Here is a 24,968-nt window from a genome sequence, read left to right as displayed (position 1 = left end):
GTAAACTTTACCAAACACGTTACTTCTGACAAGTTTACTCTCCTCCTATCTCTCTTCTCTCCTTATTTATTCTTGTAGTCTTTTTTTTAAGATTTTTTTTCAGCTTGTTGCCATTTTATTGCTGTCATTTCCATGTCGTAACTCCTACATTACATTCCTCTTCCTCTCTCCTGTGTTCGATCTTACCAGCACCATGTGACGCATGCGCCTTGTGCTACAGGGAAGTGCGGCGAGATCCCGAGTGTGTCGGCAAGGGATCTTCATCTCGCGTCACTTGGTGTGCCAGGGGGCGCATGCGCGGTGAGCACGGTGAGTTATAGAGCGATGCTGGTACTTAGTGTAGATGGTGGTGGGGGTAGAGGAGCTGGTGGTCGTTCCCTGTGGCTTTCTCAATGTGTGTGTGTGGTCTCTATAACGTTGGCTGTCAGAGGTGAAGTGAAAGTGAATGAAGTTCTCGCTTTCCCTTCGGCTAAGTGTGTGGACCAGGGAGTAGTGAGAGGTCACAGTGTCACGTGTGTACAGCCAGTCATGTGTATGCAGTACTACTGATGTCCTTGTATATAGTGATATGTGACGTCACAATAAGTTCCCATTGCTGTGTATATCAGTGTTACACAACCTGTGTCCTAGGTGTTGCCAGTGTACAGAAAGCCTAAGGGCCCATTCACATCAGAAACTGTTTTTACACACACACTGCAATTATTCTAAAGGATTTATATAGTGCCAACATTTTACGCAGCACTTTACAATATAAAGGGCAAAAGTACAATTACAATACAGCTCAAAACAGAAGGAATAGGGGAGCCCTGCTCATGGAGCTTACAATCTAAAGGGAGGGGGAGGTGGTACAAAAGGTAATAGCCGCGGGGTAGGATCTGATGGAGGTGACGCGGGTACAGTTCTTAGGTGGGGTAGCCTTCCCCAAGTAGGCTTGCAGTCACACCAGGTAAGATTTAGTACCAGTTCACACCGGTGCGATGCATGAAACCCAGCGAATCGCACAATGGTTCACACTGAGATCTGCAAATCGCTGAGGGTGTCAATGTAAAGTTAATGACACCCCCAGATTGGTTCGCAGATCACAGTGATGGTGCAGGAATCGGTTCACATAGGTGTGAACTTCTATTTGATCCGATTACAGTGTGGACCAATAAAAGGGTTCTGCACCATTTTGGTCCAAATGCGATGCGATTGCAGCCATACATTTTGTATGGCTGAAATTGCATCGCATGTGATCTGCACAGCAATGCGGTGCAAATCACATGCAATGTCTGGCATCACACTAGTGTGAACCGGCACTTACAGCGGGTATAAACCGATGGGTTTTTTTTTTTTTTTTTTCCGGACCTGCAAGGTAAAGGCATAATGTGCTAGTATGCATCTGATACTAGCACATTTTGTGAAACTTGGCAGCATCTGTCTTTCTTCCGGGTCCACGGATTCTGGCTTTGTAACTGGCCGGAGCCGCGATGACAGCACTCCCACACGTGCGTGGGGGAGCCGCCATTCACAGCACAGGTGTCTGAAGCAACGGCACGGGTGGCAGTTCTTTCAGAGCACATGCACCGATGGCCTTATCGGCTGGCTGCATTTAATGTAAATATCTCCTAAACGGTACATGTTTAGGAGATATTTACACTACCTATAGGTAAGCCTTATCATAGGCTTACTTATAGGTACAAGTTATGAGTTAACTTCCACTTTAACCCCTTCATGCCTAAGCCTTTTTCTGACATTTGTTGCTTACAAGTTAAAATCAGTGTTTTTTTGCTAGACAATTACTTGGAACCCCCAAACATTATTTATTTATATATATATATATATATATATATATATATATATATATATATATATATGTGTATGTATATATAGCGGAGATCCTAGAGAATAAATTGGCGATCATTGCAATATTTTATGTCACACGTTTTTTGCGCAGCAGTCTTTCAAATGCAATTTTTTTTTTAAAGGAATACACTTTCATGAACTAAAACAGTAAAGTTAGCCCAATATTTTGTATAATGTGAAAGATGATGTTACGCTGAGTAAATAGATACCTAACATGTCATGCTTTAAAACTGCGCACACTTGTGAAATGGTGACCAACTACCGTACTCACAAAATCTTCATAGGTGACGTTTTAAAAAATTAAAATGGTTATCTGTTTGCAACAGAGGAGGTCTTTTGCTAGAATTATTGCTCTCACGCTACTTATCGCAGCGATATCACATGTGTGGTTTGAACACTGTTTACATATGCGTTCGCTTCTTCGCGAGAGCACAGAGGGACGGGGCATCTAAAATTTTTTTTTCTTTTTTTTTTACTGTCCCTTTTAATTTTTTTTTTTTTTTAATCCCCTTTATTGCTGTCACAAGGAATGTGAACATCCCTTGTGACAGTAATAGGCAGTGACAGGTACTCTTTATGGAGGGATCTGGGGGGTCTAAAGGACCCCAAATCCCTCCTTTGCACTTTAAAGCATTCAAAACACCAAATTTGGCTGTTTTAAATACTGTAATTTTTTTCTAATCCAGCACCTTTAAGTGTCCATTCACACTGGTACGAGTCGTGCACCGTCGCTCCCACTGTGTAGTACAGGAGCCGTTCTAATAGTAGCGACACAAGTCGCTCCGACTTAGAAAAAGGGTCCTGTACTACTTGGGGGCGACCTGGAGGCGACTTGCATTGACTTTCATTATGTGAAGTCCGTGCAAGTCGCGCCGAAGTCACGCTGCACGCGACTTCACAGGTCGCCCCCTAAGTCGGAGCGACCTAATGTGAACAGGGACTAAGGCTCCAGTAATCGGAAGTGATATCATGGCATCACTTCCGGGTTTCTACATCAGAGACCCAATCAAAGCTGAACCTGGCTTTGTTCGTGTCTTTGGTCAGCCTGGTTGCTAGGGCCTCCTGGTGGGATGGGAGACCCAGGCGAGTTGCAGAAGGTGGCGGGAGGGGGGTCATCCCCTCCCGCTCTTTTGTAATGACAGCCGAGTGGCTGCTCAGCTGCATCAGTTGGTATACAAGAAGGCTGACCGCCAGCTATAAACAACCATACCGGGGTGATGCCTCTAGCTGCGGGCATCACCCCAATACAACCCCTTGAAGCCGAGGCTGCATATTTTAGTTCGGTTGGGGGGGGGAGGGGTTAAAGCCTGAATTTAACAACAATTTAATACTATTTTTGTGAGATTTGTAACGATTTGATGTAATTTCAGTGCTACTTTTGAGAGCCACTTTCCATGTCACAGGGAGGAACAGCGATGTTATGAACAAAAATGTAACTAGCAAAGGGTTAATATTTGACTTTTTTCAGGCTCAAGTAGTGCTGATATAGACACAGGTATGATTTGCAGCCTGATTTACATTATAGTCTATGGCAGTGAAATCATGCTGAAGTCCTGAAAAAGTAATACTTAAACTACTTCTCAAATCATACTGGTGTGACAGGGGGCTAAGCCTGTGGTCACACAGTGAAATTGTGCTGAAGTCCTGAAAAACTACTCAAATTTTAATACTTACAATTGTATCTATTAAGATACTGCCATAGAAACACATCAGATGCTATTTCAGGTACGATTTGTAAATTGTATGTCATGTTGTACTGGTGTGACCAAGGGCTAGGTGAGTCTTCAGGGATCGCCTAAAGGAGGACAGAGTAGGGGCTGCATGGACACACTGGGGCAGGGAATTCCAGAGGATAGGAGAGGCTCTGGAGAAGTCCTTGAGCATGGTAGGAAGTGATGAAGGAGCTAGAGAGCAGGAAGTCCTGGGAGGAGCGGAGAGGACAATTTGGGCTATATCTGCAGATGAGGTTGGTGATGTTGTGGATGGCCTTGTATGCTGTGGTTAGTATTTTGAATTTTATACGGTGGGGTGGGGGAAGCCAGTGAAGGGATTGGCAGAGAGGAGCAGTAGTCACAGATTGGTTAGTAAGGTGTATTAGTCTAACAGCAGTATTCATAATAGACTGAAAGGGGATAGCCTGTGTAAAGGTAGGCCAGTGAGGAGAGAGTTGCAGTAGTCAAGGCGGGAAATAACCAATGAGTGAATAAGTTGTTTTGTGGTGTCGTTAGTCAGGAAGGAGCAAATTCTGTTGCAGAGGGTAAACGAAATGTTGCAGAGGTTAGGGCAGCAAGATGTAGCCAGTGATTGGATGTGGGGGCTGTAGGAGAGGTCAAAGTCTAGGATTACGCACAGCACCTTGGCATGTGTGGAGGAACCAATGATTGTGCCATTGATCTCAATTGTAAAGTCATGAGGAGGGGATAGGGGAGGAGGAAATAGTGAGAACTATGGGCATATCATAACGTGAATTTTGCACTGTCTATGCAATTGGTGTAGTCAAAAATGCATCCCACTGCATCTGGTATGAACGAGCCCTAAGAACCCTTTCACACTGGTGCATTTAAAATGCAGTTTGCCTTTTTGCAAAAATGAAAATCACAATTTGAATGTATTTTCTGGTGAATTTCTGGATTCCTGCACCTGTAAAACTAGGACATGTGACTCTAAAAACGCCTCTCAGATGTGTTTTTGATACATTTTTTTTATTCAATTTTGTTGTGTTCCCATTGAGTTACAGCGGAAGGTACGCTTTCCAAAAGCACACCAAAGATGCGGCCTGCAGGATTGTTCGAGACGCAGCACAAAAACACAGCACACTCATGTGTTACATGGAATTTAAAGGGGAATAATGTTAATGCACTTTTGTCATGCTGGAAAGGTGTGTTTCAGCACAGCAAATGGGCACCAGTGTGAAAAGGGCCCTTGGGGCTGTGCAGGTAACTTTGATGTTAGTCTCTGCGAGTCACCATTCACACCTTGTTGCTTGAAGCTCCGAAACATTGGAAGAGAAAAAAGATCAGTTATTCTCTATGAAGATGGTTCACATCTCCACTACAAGTTGCCTGAAGCCAAACGCTGAGGCCCTGTTCACACCTGAGCGTTTTTCAGCCCATAAAACGCTCATCTTCTTTTTTGGGCTGATCAAGAGCTGTTCTGGTCCCATAGGAATGCATTAAAATGCTGTTATCGGTGTTTCACAGGCGTTTTTCAAACACAGGTGGTCTCCACCCCTTTTAACACACCCATTTAAAAAAAAAAAAACGCTCATAAAATGCCCTAAAAACGCCCAACAAATGCCCAAAAAAACGCTTTAAAAAAAACGCCTGAAAATGATACGCTCAAGTGTGAATGCAGCCTAAAGCTCAGAAAAGTTCTTGAGTTCTTCTGTAAAGCCCAAGTGTAGCTAAAAAAAAAAAAAAAGAGAGAAAAATTAGCTTAAGCGGAGTTCGGGGCAAAACATTTTTTTTAGATAAAAATACCCCTGGGACAGTCAGGGCTAGTGCATTTAAGCAATGATAGCCTCTGAACTGTCCCCTGTTTAACTTACCTGTAAGAAGAAATAATTACCTTGAAAATGTCTTGTCCAGCGCTGCCATCTCAGGTGTGGGCAGCTGAAGCCGGAGCGTCCCTCTTCGTGTCCTCTTCTGTGATGTATGTGTCCCAGAATGCCCTGCTCGTCACTTCCGGTGCAGGCACGAAGTGACGGTACAGCGGGTTCTGCGCATGCCCAGAAGCTGTTCTAATCCATCGGCAGAGAATGACGCGCCTGCACAGGAAGTGACGAGGGACACCGGTGCAGGCGTCTTGACTCCTGGGTTTTATGACGCTCATCTCCCATGCAAAGGGAGAAGTGACGTCGTTGGCCACGGCCGCAGAGGGAGGAAGTGGAAAGAAGGTAAATTTAATTTTCAGAAAAAATCAGCTAAGTAAAAAAAAAAAAAATTATAACTATCCAATTCTTTTTCCGGATCGTTTAATCTAACGGAAGGTGCAAAGTGAAAAAATAGGGTGGAACTCCGCTTTAAGGGCAATAACAGTCAGTAGGATCTGTGTCTTGTGCTGATTCCTTTTCTGTCCGTACCCCCATCAGCTTGCTCTTGACTGAGAAATTTCTCTGGCCCATGTGACGGGCTTAGTGCCTGAAAGACAAAGCTCCATCACTGTCATACCTGGAGGTTCGGAGAGGTTTTCTTTGCTGCTGTCATGCTAAATTAGGCTATGGGGAACTGAAGGGAAGGTGGATATGTGGTTGTATGGAGAGGAAAAGTAAAACAAGTGCATGTAATGTGTCATTAGATGTAGAGATCTGAGATAGTTAAACCTGCACATAACCACCAACTTTTACACCCATCAACTGAATAGGATTTATCTTTGTGATGAATGGATTCTTGACAAAACAGGTCCATGCATAGTAAGTTCACATTGCCACGCTTAAAGTGACAACCAAAAATGTATATAGGTGAACCATTATATCCAAATGGACAAGAAATAAAGTGTAAATGACAGTCCTAAATAAATCCAAGTCCAAATCCACCGCTGTGATGATAATAGTGAAAATATCTTGTGTAATCCAATGCTTGCAACACCCAAGTGCATGTCACCTCTAATTAGGGGAACTCTTACCAGAATCGTTGGACCCTTTGTATATAAAGTGTCAAATAGGCATGTAATCTAAATCTCATTGGTAGGGGATCCCATTTGAACACTGACTCCAGGGGGTCTAAAGCCTAGTACACACCATTAGGTTTTTTTTTTTTTCAATTGAACGAAGAAGAACTGACAGCTACAACAATACAATGTTAGTACAGCAATCTCCCCCGCTGAGCTGTTGTGTTCTGACAGGGGGATGCCCCCTCCCCGCCAGAACACTCTGGTCAGCGCTCTCAGCCATTAACTAAGAGCTGATCTGAAGCCAGTCGGCCACTGGTTTTCCAGCATGCATGTCCAACAGAAGCCAGTCAAACGTCTGATTTATTCGGACTGGCTGCTATACACACAGGCCGAATGTCCGCCAGTTTTTATTGAACCGGCCTATGTCGTCTGACATTCGGCCCATGTGTACTAGGCTTAATATCACCTACAAGTCTTCAGACAGGATCTGCTTATTATCCCATCCAGTGGCCTAGAGTAGTTCACCATGCCTCAGTCCTCCCTCCTCTGTCTATGAGCACGCATTGCGTATGGTAAAGTCCCCCTCCTCTGACCACAGGACCCTCTGATAGGAGCACAAAATGGCAGAAGTGGTCACTACACGGTATGGTGAACTGCTCTGGGCCACTGGATGGGATAATAAACGGATCTTGTCTGGGGACTTGGAGGTAATATTAGACCACTTGGAGACGGTGTTTGAATTGGATCCCCCCACCAATAATATTTTATTTACATGCCTATTTGACCCATTTAAAGGGTCCGAAGATTATGGTGAAAGTTCCCCTAATTGGAGGTGATGATGCATTTGGGTGTTGCAGCATTGGATTACACAAGATACATTTTTGGTTGTTCCTATAAGCACCACAATTTATCTAGTTGTTTTTTGCCACCTACTATCACTGGATCTACCAGCATGATTTTTGTTATGAATTTTCAGCCAAGTAGAAGGGAACCCTAGAAGAACTGCTCACAGGTAGGCTCTGACCACTACAGGGTTGGTTTTGCAAACCTTTGATTAATCTACCACAGCTGATAGCATACTGCACTGTTACACACTCCGTGTACTTTTACACAGTGGTGTATTTTGGTTTTGTGCTGCCCTAGGCAAGACTTAAATAGGGCGACCCCCCCTCCCCCATGTAAATTTGCCCCACTCCTTTTTTAACAGATGTCACTCCCTCCAAAATTGAGGGACTACAAGTTCCAGCATGAACGCCTGAGATCTCACGAGAGGGGGGGGGTGAGAGGGGGTGGGGGAGAGAGAAGGGGGTGGGAGGTGGGTGGGTGAGGGAGAGAGAGAGGGGGGTGGGTGAGGAAGGGAATGGGGGGATGAGGGAGGGAGAGGTGGGGGATGAAAGAAGGGGGTAAGAGAGAGAAAGGGGGGATGAGAGAGAGAGGAGGGATGTGAGAGAGAGGGGGGATAATAAAGAGAGAGATGGGGGGTGAGAGAGGGGGGATTAGAGGGAGGGAGAGAGAGGGGGTGAGAGAGAGCGAGGGAGAGAGAGGAAGAGAGAGAGAAGGGGTGAGAGAGAGAGGGGGGGATGAGAGAGAAAGAGGAGGGATGAGAGAGAGAGGGGGGCGAGAGAGAGGGAGGTGAGAGAGGCAGCTCAAGCAACCAGGTGGAGGGGCGGCTTTTTTGCTGCCCCCCTGCAAAGTGCTGCCCTAGGCCTGGGCCTTGTTGGCCTAGGCCAAAATACAGCACTGCTTTTACAGATGCATTTTTTTCAGTATATCTGTGTTTTGGAGTCCAATAGGCCATAGTAGGTCATAGTAAGCCTGTTTCCAGTATCATCCACATTCCTCCCAATTTTAGGTGACGATTTATCGCTTCGTTATACAATCTGCCAATCTAGGTCTGCTGTGAAATATACAGAAATATCAAGTGCCTTGGCTTATTGGTTTTATGTTAGGCTACAGGAGGACCAAAGATGGACATGATGGTATAAAGTGCTCAGAAGAGAAGACATAGGATTTTTACCTAGTGGCTGAACTCCAGTGCTATAGATAAGGAATTATGAGAACTTTTATCAATTCATATTGCTATAGCATTTTTACTTTTATTTGTATTTTCTAATAGGATATTTATCTCTACCATGTCATCGATCAAGTGTGTAATGCAGTCTGCGGGGACTTTAAGAAACTGTGCTTACAGCTTTTGCACCAGAAGGACAATCAGCCTGTTTTCTGGTTCACCTACTACTACTCAATGGAGCAAAGTTGTTTCAGATGCTGAGAAAATTGTGGGTTATCCAACTTCTTTCATGAGTCTCCGGTGTCTTTTGAGTGATGAATTGAGCAATATAGCCATGCAAGTCAGAAAGCTGGTTGGAACAAAACATCCTTTACTGAATACCGCCAGGTACTGTATAGCATGTATAACCTGTATACATACATCATGCTTTATAGCATTCTAAAAATCTTTATGGTAGCTGCATAAATATAAGGTTTATATATGCAAGCTTGCATTGTCTTTCTCAAATGTTAGGATATATTTTGTTTTTCTACAGCAGCATTTCTACATAGAAGATTAAAAAGTATTGACATAAATGTAGCATGCAGTGTTGACTATTGATTCAAAGAAACTTATGGTAAAACAGGTCATACAGCCTTTGTATAATGGTACACTTCAGTCAAAAACGAACATTTGTAATTCATGAAGGCTCAATGGACACAACCTAGCAGTGTATCGACTCTAATTTCTATCCCAGGATTGATTAGCTCCAGGGCACTCTACTGGTTCAGCCACAAGTCTGCCATTATATAGTCAAAAGATGAACATTTTTGACTTAGGGCTCATTCACACTAGCCGCTACATTGCAGCGCAGCGGCTGGTGTGCGGTGGGGCAGAAATCAGCTCAGTGATGATGTGCTGAGCTCAGCGGATTGCAAAAAAAAAAAAAACTTTGTCACACAGACCTCTCATAAAGTTCAATTGCCAGCTGCATGGTGCAAGGCAGTGGCTTGCTTCGCACTTGCCATGAAAAAAAGTACTGCATGCAGTGGCGTGAAATGGACACATAATACATTTTTCCTTGTTTGTGCAGTGGGACTGCACTGGAAAAGCCGCACAACGCAGTCCCACCGCATGTGGTGTGAACATACCCTTAAAGGGCATGCACAATGATTTGTATATATTTGCTTTATCTTTTTAAGTTCAGGACTAAAAAAATAATAATAAGGAAACTCCAATTGAAGCCACATGGGATGTCGCGTAACGTGTAGAGGTACCAAGTGGTGGGCAGGTTTGAAGATACTTATTTGAAAACTGTTGGAATTGATTTTATATATGCTGTGTTTTTCTTTTAATACATGTGAGTGTAATGTATGAAGCTGGGATTGTGATTTATTTCAGCCTTTAACCGGGGTACTGCACTTTTGGAGATTGTCTCTTTCTTCCTATATGTCATTCTGGAGCACTGCTAAGTAGTGTGGCGCCGTATAGCGATTGGACACCAGAGAGTACTTTCATATTTGCTGTGTTGACCCCTTGTGAGTCTATAATGGAGGTGAGCAGGCACTTCACCTGGTAATTTGAGCACAAGATTGAAGGAGAGGACACACACACAGAGTGATTAATACATGCACTTTATTTATATAGAGACGTTGGACTTTTGCACTTTTTTGCACTCCAGGGGTCGTTTACTTTTAGCCATTTGGGATGTTTTTTAATACATTTACTTTAATTGAAAAGAAACGTTGGATTCTTTGCACTTTTTCTGCACTGTAAGTCATTTAAGACATCTCTTTTGCACTGCAATTTTTTTCTAGCACTTGTTTACAGCTACTGTTATTTATATTTATATTTTTATGTATATTGGATTTAACTGGAGCAGCGCTATCACATAATATGTTATTTATGTTAGGATGTGGGAACACATTTAGGTGATGGCAGCAGCTTTACTTTTATTTGGTCCTTGTTAACCAATAAGGGTTTATTAGATTTGGTTCGCAATTCACAAGGGTAGCGCACAGTTACCTTTTGGTTTTATTATTGGTAAGATGATTGGCCCCTTTAAACAGAGATTTCAGAGACCTAGGAGTGACATTAGGACTGCCTTGGCTAAGGCAGCTAAGGATGTTCCCATTAACCTTTCCAAACCTGAGGCTGTTCATTTTGTTATAAAAAAACATCTGGTACATGAACTGAGAGGCATGGATTATAGAGCAGGTCGACTGTCCGGTAAGAAGTGGTGACCGTGACTGTCTCATCTTACACAGGGAGGCCCATTGGATCTACAAGTTGAACACAATGCAGCCCAAGGGCCTCAACTCAAATTTATCTTTCACCTGTTTCCTTGATGAAAGATAATTTTGGTATTTGGTGAATTCAGGACTGAACTTTGTACAAAGTAGTTACTTAGCTGACGAAGGGGCCCTGCATGGCTCTGAAACGTTGCTGTATGTTTATCATGTGACTATGAAAAAAAAATACTCTTTCAAGGAATCCTTGGCGTGCTGATGACATTTTCTTCACTTTGATCATCCACGGTTTCCACCCTATGGTCATTACAGCACCCAGCTTTACTGAATAGCCAATTTCTTGAGTGTGTGCGTAGGGAATATTGCACTTGAGCTGCTATTCTTTCTCATACAATTCCATGCAAATCAAAAGATTTTAACGGCAACTCAAAAGCAGCCCAAAGAGTGCCTTTAGGAATCGGGCGGTATTGATCCCAAAAGCAAATATTTATTAAATGTAGCTTACCAATTCTTAGATATGGTGTCTGCATTATTTTTCTTTTTTAGGCTTTCTTTCTTTTATGTTCACCTGTTGATGTAGTCAGTAAGTCTTTTTTTCAACAGAACAAGCTGTCCTGCAGATGTAGCAGTTAGAGGTTTGAGACAAACCAATAAACGCTGACAGGGTTGCTTATAATGATCAGCCTTTAATTACAAAAAAAACCTTTATCCCAAAAGAGAAAAAAAATTGTTGCTTAAAAAAAAAATTTGTTAGTACATCTAACACCCCCTCCCCCCAGACTGACAATGCTGCTTTCGAAAGGTGTCTCTGTTTCGCCTTCATCCAGAGCGTAGCATCCTAATACAAGAGGTGTGTTACTGGTCAGATTACCAGGTGAAATCACAGGGGGAAAAAAAAACTAAAAATAAAAAACGAATGCGGCCACTACATCTAATGATTGGTAAGCTGAAATATAGTATGTTTAGGTTTTTTGTTTTGGGTTTAATACTTCTTTAACTTCTACAGAATATGGTCAACTTTAGAAATAAAACAAACTATAAGACTTCAGACACCTTTTGCTTTTGATGCACCTGGGATGTATTGCTTTTGATGCACCTGGGATGTATTTGGGCTTATTCACCTGTATTTTTCTGCTCTGTATAAATGAAGGTCACTACTAGGGCACATAGAAGAAATTGTTTTCTATGGGCCCTGTTCACAGCATGTCTGCAGATATGGAAAAGCATAGTGTACCGTTCCCTGCCAGCTTCGACTGAGTTTTTTACTGTGCAGGTTAGTGTGAACCTAGCCTTCATCTGAACAGTACCATCTAAAGAGCATTATAGGTCCCCAGGCAAGGCAGTGCACTGGGGCCCTGCCTACACAATCACCCACAAGACTACAAATGCAAATTATCGCTAAGGCTATATTTATTGGTGCAGCAGTGCAAGGCTAATGACAGCTTCAAAGTTTGGCGGCTGGGTCTGGTGAACACACACACAAGGACGGGAGTCAGACTTGACTGTCCTGTGTGTGCCTGTTCCAGTGGAGGCGGACAGGCATTCCTACAGTTATGGGCTCCCCCTCCACGGCCCAAGTGGCCTGACAGCAGTGCAGGGCCAACAGGCGCTTGCCACCTGCTAAGTTCAGCAGCAGGATGCACACCCCCTGGGCAGGTGGGGCCCCCGGGCAACTGCCCACCGTGCCCATTCAGTAAAATGGTCCTGCATCTGAATCAAACTAAACATTCAAATTCCGTTTGAGGTTTGATTACTGCAGTAACTCTCAAACTATTTTAGTTTTGCACCACTTTTAGATGTCTGTTATTTGCACTGTCTTCTTCCAAAAGGTAATCTTTTTCTTAATGTAATTCATAGTTTAAAGAGTATTTGGTAAAGCGCATATAGTAGCTGTATTAAGAAAGTCCTATTATTTCTTAAAGCCGAGTTCCACCCAAAATTGGAACTTTCGCTGATCTGCTTCCTCCCCCCCCCCCCTCTGGTGCCACATTTGGCACCTTTAAGGGGGGTGGGGGGAACGGGTACCTGTTTTTGACAGGTACCCTTTCCCACTTCCGGTAGACGGCGCTGCATTCCCGTAGCTCGGAAGTTCAGCCCCCCCTCCTCCTTCCCCTGCCTCGGGGCCAGTTAGAAAGTGCAGCGCGCTTTGCGCATGCGCAGTAGGAAACCGGCTGTTGTTTCCCTTACAATGAATGGCGGCGGCAGCACCAGGCAGCCAATCTGAAAATTGTCTGGAGTGCCGACATCGCGGGCTCCCTGGACAGGTAAGTGTCTATATATTACAAGTCAGCAGCTACAGTATTTGTAACTGCTGACATTTCACTTTTCTCCCCCCAGGCGGATCTCTGCTTTAATGCAGAGCACTCCAAAGAGTATGACTATGGAGGCTAAACAGGCTCAGGCCCTCTGTGAAGACAATCGCCTCCACTGCAATTTGTACTGTGAGGAAAAAAAATGTCATTGTTGCATTCAGAAAATGTTTCACCCAACTATAATACAATGAATTTGCTAATTCACCTGATTTGTGTGCCAGGTGCTAAACTACTACTTTATTCAAAACAGAGTTTAATCATAATTAAAGTAGATGCCCAGCTTTAGTTTTATTTTAACCACCTCCTTCCCAAGCCTATTCTGACACTTACAGTGGGTACGGAAAGTATTCAGACCCCCTTAAATTTTTCACTCTTTGTTATATTGCAGCCATTTGCTAAAATCATTTAAGTTCATTCTTCTTCCTCATGAATGTACACATAGCACCCCATACTGATGGAAAAACACAGAATTGTTGACATTGTTGCAGATTTATTAAAAAAGAAAAACTGAAATATCACATGGTCCTAAGTATTCAGACCCTTTGCTGTGACACTTATATATTTAACTCAGGTGCTTTCCATTTCTTCTGATCATCCTTGAGATGGTTCTACACCTTCATTTGAGTCCAGCTGTGTTTGATTATACTGATTGGACTTGATTAGGAAAGCCACACACCTGTCTATATAAGACCTTCCAGATCACAATGCATGTCAGAGCAAATGAGAATCATGAGGTCAAAGGAACTGCCTGAAGAGCTCAGAGACAGAATTGTGGCAAGGCACAGATCTGGCCAAGGTTACAAAAAGATTTCTGCTGCACTTAAGGTTCCTAAGAGCACAGTGGCCTCCATAATCCTCAAATGGAAGACGTTTGGGACGACCAGAACCCTTCCTAGAGCTGGCCGTCCGGCCAAACTGAGCTATCGGGGGAGAAGAGCCTTGGTGAGAGAGGTAAAGAAGAACCCAAAGATCACTGTGGCTGAGCTCCAGAGATGCAGTCAGGAGATGGGAAAAAGTTGTAGAAAGTCAACCATCACTGCAGCCCTCCACCAGTCGGGGCTTTATGTCAGAGTGGCCCGACGGAAGCCTCTCCTCGGTATAAGACACATGAAAGCCCGCATGGAGTTCGCTAAAAAACACCTGAAGGACTCCAAGATGGTGAGAAATAAGATTCTCTGGTCTGATGAGACCATTATAAAACTTTTTGGCCTTAATTCTAAGCGGTATGTGTGGAGAAAACCAGGCACTGCTCATCACCTGTCCAATACAGTCCCAACAGTGAAGCATGGTGGTGGCAGCATCATGCTGTGGGGGTGTTTTTCAGCTGCAGGGACAGGACGACTGGTTGCAATTGAGGGAAAGATGAATGCGGCCAAGTACAGGGATATCCTGGACAAAAACCTTCTCCAGAGTGCTCTGGACCTCAGACTGGGCCGAAGGTTTACCTTCCAACAAGACAATGACCCTAAGCACACAGCTAAAATAACAACTCCGTGACTGTTCTTGAATGGCCCAGCCAGAGCCCTGACTTAAACCCAATTGAGCATCTCTGTAGAGACCTAAAAATGGCTGTCCACCAACGTTTACCATCCAACCTGACAGAACTGGAGAGGATCTGCAAGGAGGAATGGCAGAGGATCCCCAAATCCAGGTGTGAAAGACTTGTTGCATCTTTCCCAAAAAGACTCCTGGCTGTATTAGATCAAAAGGGGGCTTCTACTAAATACTGAGCAAAGGGTCTGAATACTTAGGACCATGTGATATTTCAGTTTTTCTTTTTTAATAAATCTGCAACAATGTCAACAATTCTGTGTTTTTCTGTCAGTATGGGGTGCTATGTGTACATTCATGAGGAAGAAGAATGAACCTAAATGATTTTAGCAAATGGCTGCAATATAACAAAGAGTGAAAAATTTAAGGGGGTCTGAATACTTTCCGTACCCACTGTAGCTCCTACATGTAAAAAATGTAAAAATCTACTTTTTTTTTTTGCTAGAAAATTACTTAGAACCCCCAAACATATATATATATATATATATATATATATATATATATATATATATATATATATATATATATATATATATAGCAGAGACCCTATAGAATAAAATGGTGGGTGTTGCAATTTTTTATGTCACACAGTATTTGCGCAGTGGTTTTTCAAACGCAAGTTTTTGGGGGAAAAAAATACTTTCATGAACTAAAAAACACTGAAGTTAGCCCAATTTTTTGTATATTGTGAAAGATGATTCTTACCCTGAGTAAATTGGTACCTAACATGTCATACTTTAAAATTGCGTCTGCCCGTGGAATTGCGGCAAAATACGTTGCTTAAAATTCTCCATGGGCGAAGCTTTATTGCCTTCACAGGTTACCAGTTTAGAGTTGGACAGGTCTGGTGCTAGAATTTTTGCTCCCACTCTGACGTTCGTAACTATACCTCATGTGTGGTGCGAGCACTATTTACATACGTGTGCGGGAGTAACGTATGTGTTCGCATTTGCACGCAAGCACGATGGGACGGTGGCACTTTACATTTTTTTTTATTTATTTTATTCAAACTTTTTTTTTTTTTTTACTCATTTTATTGCTATCACAAGGGATGAACAACATCCCTTGACAGCATGGGCCTTGACAGGTCCTCTTTATGGAGAGATTTGGTATCTATTAGACCCCAAATCTCTCCTCTGGCCCCCCTTGCAGCTGATCAGACCGAGATTGGTCCAATCAGCTGCGGAACCGTAAGTGACACACTACTCTTGGCTCTCAGGTTCCAGTGTTAAAGCGAGGGGAATGACGTTGGTTCCCTCTCTCCGTACAGGGCAATCATTGCCGTCGGCTGCATCTCCCTCCCTGCCAGCTGTCACAATTTAAATAAAATGTGCCAGGCCACGTCACTCATTCACAGTGTCCGATGAATGTAAAACTGCAAGGTCAAGCAGCCTTTGCGGCTGTCGGCTTGTAGTTTTCCATGAACTACCACGGCGCTGTGGTAGTTTTAATCGCTCTTTTTTTCAGAATGCATCAGCTTCCTCGTACGAGCACACCAGTTCACTGACCGGTGTGCAGGAGACCTGCATGGCATTAGCAATCTGCTGATTGCTGGTGCGATGCTTTACAGCAGGGGTCTCAAACTGGCGGCCCTCTAGCTGCTAACAAGTCACATCATGCCTCTGCCTATGGGAGTCATGCTTGTAAATGTGAGACTTTCAATGACTCATGGGAATTGTAGTTCTGCAACAGCTGGAGGACCACCAGTTTGAGAGCCCTATTTTAGAGGCTCCTCCAAAAATTAAAAAAAAAAATGCACATTTTTTTTTTACCTGCAAAAAAAAAAATGAGCATTTATTTTTTTTAATTTTATTTCAATAAGTTTTTATTAGGTTTTCAAAAAGGAAAAGTTAGAAATACAGATGTAGAAAAATATCAACAAACGAGGTAACACAATTTCAAATACAAGTAAATATATAAGAAAATGCCCAGGAAACAATGGGACATATAATTGTACAACTCAAGTGAAGCATAAGAAGCATAAGGGAGAGTGGACTCCATCTACGACTCCCACCCTTTGCAGGGCGAGGGGTCTCGCCTCCAGAAGTCCCATCTGGAAAAAAGAGGTAATGTATATTAAACAAACAAGTGAGGTAGCTACTATAAAAAAGAGCATATTCTGTAGTACCTTAATAACTATAATTATTATCCTTAATCCTAAGGTCATTATCAGATAGTGTTAGTATTTACATACCAAGCGCACCATTTCTCCCAGGCCAGTTTGGTTATGTGGTAATTACCCATGGCAGAAGCAAAGGCTAGTTCGTATTCCGCATGGGTGTGAGTCAGTTGGATAACATCAGTTAAAGAGGGAACCTGTGGATCCTTCCAGTGTCTCAGCAAAGCCAGTTTAGTAGCTAAGAAGAGATGGATTATAGGGCCCCTAACTACACCTGGTATTATTTGAGTTCCTAGCGAAATTATCGCCATGTCTGGGGAGATAGAAAGTTGTATATCGTATATATCCCTGATTAATCGAGATACTTTAGTCCAAAGGTGCATTATTTTGGGGCAGAACCATATGATATGATAGAGGATGCCCGCATGACCACAACTTCAAGAGCAAAGAGGTGAGATTTGAGGGGAAAATTTGGACAATCTGAACGGAGTCAAATACCATCTTAGTAGCAGTTTTTTGGTCATTTCTCTCATATTTATATTTTTAGATGCTGAGTATGTGGATCTGATCGCTGCCTGCCATTGTTCGGGTGTGTAAGTTACTCCCATTTCTTGTTCCCAAGCCAGAACTGGAGATGTCTTGATGAAGGTGTTTTTATTGCCAAGTGTGATGAAGAAGTAATTGTAAGGGTATGGTTTGTTTGTAGGGAGTGGGTTATCCATAAGTAAGTATAGTGGTCAGTTAGTTTAAGACTAAATTCTATTCGTAGTGATCTGAAGGTTTTGACAGCTGGTCCAACCAGGAGATCATATACATATGTGATTCCTCTGGTGATCCAATGTAAAGTGCTATGTTGGGTATAATATGCTGTAGGCTCAGTAGAGGCATACGGATATCAGTGTTAGGGGAGTCATTTAATGGTGAATGCAGTAGTGCATTCCAAGCTAATAGTGTGGCTTTGATAGTTGGAGATACAGCAGTTCTGCTAATTCCTAAGAAAGGGCTGGCAAGTAGATAAATGTGTAAGTTGCCATTTCCAATCTGAGCTCTCTCTAACTGCACCCAGAGTCGAGGGAATGTAGGAACCAAGTTTTAGCCTGAGAGAGAATAGATACAAGATAATAATCCTTGATTACTACGTGACCCATACCCCATGCCCTCTTTGACGTTGTGAGTTTTACCAAAGGCACATCTAGCCCTCTTTCCTTTCCAAAGATATTTATTAAGAAGTGTCTGGACTGAGTTAAAGAATGTTGTTGGGACCACCACAGGGAGGGATCTAAACAAGTAGATCAGCTGAGGTAGCAGGGTCATTTTAAAGGCTGACATCCTTCCTGACCAAGACATTTCTGCTATTGCTAACTTCTGGAGTTTAGAGGTTATCCCCAGATAAGCTATGCCTTTATGTTGCCAAGTGTAGGGGAAATGATTTTGTAACCTTTGTGGTAATGTTATAGGGATATGCAGCCCCAGTATTTGAGATTTTGCAGCGTTTACTTAATAGTAACATATTTGGTTGAAAAGCGTCAAGGATGCATGTACATAAGCCACATTAAGATAATATCATCCGCAAACAAGTTTATAACATGGTCAGTATTTGAGAATTTAAATCTCGTAATTTGCGATAAGGGGCAACCTTGACGTGTACTATTAGATATAGGGAAAGGTGTAGAAAGCATCCCCGCCGAATACACCCGGGCGGAGGAGTTTGAATATAGTGCCATAATGGCTTGGTATATCTGACCTCGAATCCAAAGGCAATTAGTGTCTGTGCCAGGTATTCTCAAAGGATTCTGTCGAACACCTTTTCTGCATCCAGCGCGAGGAGCAGAGAAGGCGTTCGTTGATTGTTGGCAAGGTGAACTATGTTAATTACTCTGCGTGTAGCATCAGAAATGTGAATCCCGACTGGTCGGGATATATGAGAGAGGGTAAAATATCTACTAATCGTTGTGTGATCTGTTTAGCATAAATTTTTAGGTCTTGATTCAGAAGGGAAATGGGCCTAAAATTTTGGGGCGAGGTAGGATCTTTCCCTGGCTTAGGCAAAGTAACGATCAGAGCTTGAAGCATTTCCTGGGGGAAGGGAGGTATAAGTACCTGTTTAAACGTCTTGTAATATTCCCCAGTAAAGCCATCTGTGCCAGGGGATTTGTTATTTGGAATTGAGTCTATGATTCGCTGTAGTTCTACTGGGGTAAAGGGGGAGTTTTAAGAGGATAGTTGGTCTTGAGAGATTTGGGGAATCCGAATGTTGCCTAAAAACTGTGCAATTCCTTCCGGTTGAGGTTCTATGGTGTCAGGATCGTCCTTAAGGTTATACAGGGAGCTGTAGTATACACTAAAGGCATCTGCGATATCCCGGGGATGGGTCAATTTCGCATTGGTGACAGGGTGATGTAAATGTGAAATTCTAGTTTTCTCTCTCTCTTTTCTTTAAGGTTGCGAGCCAAAAGTTTACCTGCTCTGTTTCCTGCTGCGTAATATGTAATTTTTAGGCGTTTGGTAGTTTTTTCAAACTCAACTAGTAGGAGGGAACGTAGAGTGTTCCTTAGGGTTAACAGTTTGTCAGATAGGTCAGGGGACGTTTGTTGCTTGTTCTGTGTGTCTATAATTTCGATTTGAGTAAGCAAACTCGTAATGTGTTGTTGTCGCTGCCTCTTAGCCCTTGCCCTAGCCCTTGCCCCCAATTTAATGCAATGCCCCCTCATAACCGCTTTATGAGCGTTCCAGACTACAAAATGATCATTCACAGATGAGGCGTTGAAACCATAAAATTCTGTAAGATGGCATTACAAGTCAGCTCTTGTATCTTCCCGAGTCAGAAGGGTGGAGTTGAGTCTCCAAACAGGTGTGATCTGGGGTGACAAAGAGTCCTGGATTGTCAGAACGATCGAAGCGTGGTCTGACCATGCAATGGTATTGATGAAAGTAGGCACAGTTTTCTATAGCAACCATCGGTCAAGTAAGAACAAGTCAATTCGCGTATACATTTGATGGGGGTGAGAAAAAAAATTAGCATTTATTTTTTATTTTTTTTAAAAAGTGAACTTATCCTTTAAACTGAAACTAAAGCTGAAGATCAGCTTTAACTTTATAGTTTCCCCCTTACTTTGTTCATGACTTCTTTCTTTGCTTTGTGCACATCCTGAGAACGTTTGTTTGAATTTCCTTTGGACATATGTGCTCCAGTGGTGGTTTTACGAATTTCCTTTGGACAGATGTGCTCCAGTGGTGGTTTTGCGAATTTCCTTTGGACATAGGTGCTCCAGTGGTGGTTTTACATCAGGTTTTGACTATGGTGACTACAGTGGGACATGCCATTGATTTGTGCATTAGCCCAGTGGCTTGTACTGCAACTCATGAGCATGCAGGAAAGAGTGACAATGCTGCTACTGAACTAAGAAAGAATTTCCCCCCAAGGAATAGAAGTGCCAGTGGATACACCTTGATGATAGGATTACCAGAAGTGAATTAACTGAAAGCAGGAATATTGGGAAAAAAAGTGCCATCAAGGCACCCTGGGTTCACAGGGGAATGCTGCAGGAAACGGCGCCATGTCCTTATGTGACACCATTCTCTGCCACATCCATAACCTGCCTTTCACCATGTGGCCAGAAGAAGAAGAAAGAAAAATAGGTATGTATGCAAAATTATTTAAACTTGAGATAGTAGGGGGGTGCTTTAATGGTGGGAGGGACCTGGACCTGGAAAATGGCGTTATCAGCATTTTGCCGATAAGAGAGAGAGAGAGGTTCTGATAATGTTACCGAGAATGCATGCCACTTTACCGCAAATTTGACGTGACTTTACTGTGATTCTACCGCAATTTTACTATACTTATGGTGTGTTTTTCATAGGTCTTGTGACTCAAAAACCGCATCAAAAATGTAACACAGGTGCGGTACTGATGTGTTCTTCATGTTCTTCGTTTTCAATGCATTTCAACAGGGGGGTGCCTTTTTGGTGCAGTTTTTTTAACTGACCAAAACTGCAACAAGCAAGATTTTTAACACCACAACAGAAGTGCAACAGACCAGTGTGAAGACATACATAGAATTTAAAGGGATACATTTTTCTTGAGCTTTTCTTTGCGCTAAAGGTGCCAATAATGGCCAACAACAAATTCATATTAATTTAAATTCATGATATTAAAAAGTTGAACCTAATACAATTCTTTATAAATATATATATATATATATATATATATATATATATATATATATATATATATATAATTTTTTTTTTTTTTTTTTTAAACTCTAATTTTCGATTTGGGTATTTGGCCAAGTGCATTCTGCATTTTCGGTTTCGGCACCAAAATGTCCATTCGGTGCACCTCTAGTAGCTGTGACAATGTGGGTTGTTTGGAATTTACAGCTGGCAGATCTAGGCATTAGAGCAATAGGGTGATTAGTAAATTTGCATTTTTTTGTCTGGAACTGCCTTACAACAAACACAAAAAAAAATCAAACATAACAAAATTATAAATTGCCTAAAACATGGTGATGTTGTGTTTTGATTTTACCTATTATTTACAATTATTCCAACAATTGCACTGTTTAAATATATTCATGAACTACAATAAATGTAGCCCTGTGACCCATTGCTTTAGCCTTTCTGTTTGGTTAATGAATCAAATCCACATCAGATGACAGGTCTGTGTTGCCATGGTGACGGAAATGTAGAATGGATTTTCTTTTCCTTTAAATTTAAATGATTTTGTATCCCATGCTACTTACACAGTGTGCTTGTTCGTGGCTTTCCAGACAATTAATCCCTTCAGAGCTTATACATTCAACTATGCTGTTCGCAGATCTCAACACCGGGAGCTTTAAGATTATGTGCAAACACCATAGTCCAAGTGGATGAACGTGAATTCCTGATGAAGCTGAATGTAGGTGAACTTGACTCACTGTACATCAGTGAAATGTAGTTTGTTTATACTCTTAATTGCTTATTATGTAGATTATGTGATGGTTTGTTTCTAGGACATATCTAATTTGTAGTATATAGATGTACCCAAGGCAAAGCTTAATAAGGATTATCCCAGGTTTCATTTATAAGACAATCTCCATGTTGTGTCTTAAATGAAGCCTAAAGTTGAATCCAGGATACCTATAACAAAGCTCTCGATCCACTCTCTCCCCATGTTCAGGCCACATAAAATAAATCCTTTTTTTTTTTTAAATGGACTTGTATTAAAAAAATCAATTCTAGGAGTACATTCTGTACGGGCAGGCAGATACACTGACAGGCAGAATCGATGAACTACTACGATGCTCCACAGCACCATTGAGAAAAACAAGCTGACTTTTAGTTCGTTCATTCACAGATCTAACCTTATTAAAGTAGTAGTAACGTCATTACAAAAAACAAAAAAAAAAATCAGATCCCCCTGGAAGGTAGTAATATGCACTGCATACTAGAACATTATGAAAAACGTAACTTAAAATGGATCCTTCCAGCAGCGCACTGTCACCGCTGATAGGGCTTCCATCTTCACCTGGCCTTCCTTTCGGGTTCATGAGTTCCGGCCGTATGAATGGGAGTCAGTGCTGCAGCACAGAGCTCTGAAGGAACAGCATATGCATTAGAGCGCATGTGCCGGTGATGTCACTGGCTGCCAAACAAGCAAATATCTCCTGCATGTTTAGGAGATATTTGGTGCACATTTAGGCGATATTCATTTTAACTAGAGGTATGCTTTGTGACTTTTGCCTACAGGCAAGGTTATAATAAAGTGGAGTTTATTACCGCTTTTGAATACGTATTTCTGCCTATAAGGCTACTGATTATACAATCAGGTGCATAAATATTGGGACATCGACCCAATTCAAATCTTTTTGGCTCTATACACCACCACAATGGGTTTGAAAGGAAACAAACAAGATGTGATTTAACTGAAGACTTTCAGCTTTAATTTGAGGGTATTTACATCCAAATCAGGTGAATGGTGTAGGAATTACAGCAGTTTGTATATGTGCTTCCCACTTTTTAAGAGACCAAAAGTAATGGGACAGATTAACAATCATAAATCAAACTTTCACTTTTTAATACTTGGTTGCAAATCCTCTGCAGTCAATTACAGCCTGAAGTCTGGAACACATAGACATCACCAGACGCTGGGTTTCATCCCTGGTGATGCTCTGCCAGGCCTCTACTGCAACTGTCTTCAGTTCCTGCTTGTTCTTAAAGGCATTTTCCCTTCAGTTTTGTCTTCAGCAAGTGAAATTCATGCTCAATCGGATTCAGGTCAGGTGATTGACTTGGCCATTGCATAACATTCCACTTCTTTCCCTTAAAAAACTCTTTGGTTGCTTTCGTAGTATGCTTCGGGTCATTGTCCATCTGCACTGTGAAGCACCGTCCAACGAGTTCTGAAGCATTTGGCTGAATATGAGCAGATAATATTGCCCAAAACACTTCAGAATTCATCCTGCTGCTTTTGTCAGCAGTCACATCATCAATAAATATAAGAGAACCAGTTCCATTGGCAGCCATACATGCCCACGCCATGACTGTACCGTCAGCATGCTTCAATGATGAGGTGGTATGCTTTGGATCATATGCAGTTCCTTTCCTTCTCCATACTCTTCTCTTCCCATCACTCTGGTACAAGTTGATCTTGGTCTCATCTGTCCATAGGATGTTGTTCCAGAACTGTGAAGGCATTTTTAGATGTTGTTTGGCAACTCTAATTTGGCCTTCCTGTTTTTGAGGCTCACCAATGGTTTACATCTTGCGGCGAACCCTCTGTATTCACTCTGGTGAAGTCTTCTCTTGATTTTTGACTTTGACACACATACACCTACCTCCTGGAGAGTGTTCTTGATCTGGCCAACTGTTGTGAAGAGTGTTCACCAGGGAAAGAATTATTTGGTCATCCACCACAGTTGTTTTCCGTGGTCTTCCTGGTCTTTTGGTATTGCTGAGCTCACCGGTGCATTCTTTCTTTTTAAGGATGTTCCAAACAGTTGATTTGGCCACACCTAATGTTTTTGCTATCTCTCTGATGGGTTTGTTTTATTTTTTTCAGCCTAATGATGGCTTGCTTCTCTGATAGTGACAGCTCTTTGGATCTCATATTGAGAGTTGACAGCAACAGATTCCAAATGCAAATAGCACACTTGAAATTAACTCTGGACCTTTTATCTGTAAATGGGATAATGAGGGAATTACAGACACCTGGCCATGGAACAGCTGAGCAGCCAATTGTCCCATTACTTTTGGTCCCTTAAAAAGTGGGAGGCACATATACAAACTGTTGTAATTCCTACACCTTTCACCTGATTTGGATGTAAATACCCTCAAATTAAAGCTGAAAGTCTGCAGTTAAAGCACATCTTGTTTGTTCATTTTCATTCATTTCAAATCCATTTTGGTGGTGTATAGAGCCAAAAAGATTAGAATTGTGTCGATGTCCCAATATTTATGGACCTGACTGTATATTTTGCCTGGAGCACAGCTGTAACCTGCTTTAGGACCCCTTCACACGGGCTGGTCAATAAGGTCCGCTTGTCAGTCTTTCAGGTGGACCTGATTGGACCCTAGATATGATCGGATGAAAACAGACAGGTGGTCTGTTTTCACCCGATTGCCCCATAGAGGAGAGCAGGACTGTGTCCGTCTACACTCTGCACAGTGAGCACAGACAGACCGGTCATCTTCCTGTTCTGAGGGGATCAAGCTGATTCCGCCCCATGGAGGCGCCCGTGTTAAAGGGGCCTAAAGAGTTTTTTTGTTTTTACTTCCTTCATTTACTTTTCCTTTGTATCTACATATATGCACCATTTGGACATATGTATGTATTTCTTTAACCACTTGCCGACCATCCGCTGCACATATACTGTGGCAGGTCGGCTCTATTGCGCGAAATGGTGTACCTATACATTGTTTCGTGCAATAGCCAGTGGGGGTGCGTGCGCTGATTGGCCAGAGGGGGAGCCACTCAGCGGGTCCGGGGGGACGCGAAGTCCGCCGGCCATCTGTGATCGTTTCCCATAGAGACAGAACGGCGGACTACCTATGTAAACAAGGCAGACTGTCGTTCTGTCATAGATGAACACAGGGATCCTGTGTTCCTGCTATTCAGGAACACAGATCTCTATGTTCATCTAGTGAGTCTATCACCCACACAGTTAGTAAGCACCCCCTAGGGCAGTGATGGTGAACATTCGCACCCCAGATGTTTTGGGACTACATTCCCCATGATGCTTAACTACACCGCAGAGTGCATGAGCATCATGGGAAATGTAGTTCCAAACATCTGGGGTGCAAAGGTTCGCCAT

At 42.5% G+C, this 24,968-nt stretch overlaps 1 protein-coding gene across 1 annotated transcript in view; it reads left to right on the top strand.

Annotated features, from left to right (window-relative positions):
• Window positions 1-217: 217 nt before the first annotated feature.
• The window catches only part of PDSS2 (decaprenyl diphosphate synthase subunit 2), a 375,935-nt gene continuing 351,184 nt past the window's right edge, over window positions 218-24,968 (top strand). Inside the window, exons 1-2 of the mRNA XM_082249924.1 lie at window positions 218-309; window positions 8,573-8,854. Of these exons, the coding sequence (XP_082106050.1) occupies window positions 8,589-8,854 (266 nt within the window). The 5' untranslated portion in view covers window positions 218-309; window positions 8,573-8,588. The remainder of the gene's footprint in view (window positions 310-8,572; window positions 8,855-24,968) is intronic.

The sequence above is a fragment of the Pelophylax lessonae genome (genome assembly GCF_965119305.1).
Source record: "Pelophylax lessonae genome assembly, chromosome: 3".
In the NCBI taxonomy this organism is placed as follows: domain Eukaryota; kingdom Metazoa; phylum Chordata; class Amphibia; order Anura; family Ranidae; genus Pelophylax; species Pelophylax lessonae.
The sequence above is the reverse complement of the archived record's forward strand: the minus strand, read 5'-3'. Positions and strand labels throughout refer to the sequence as shown.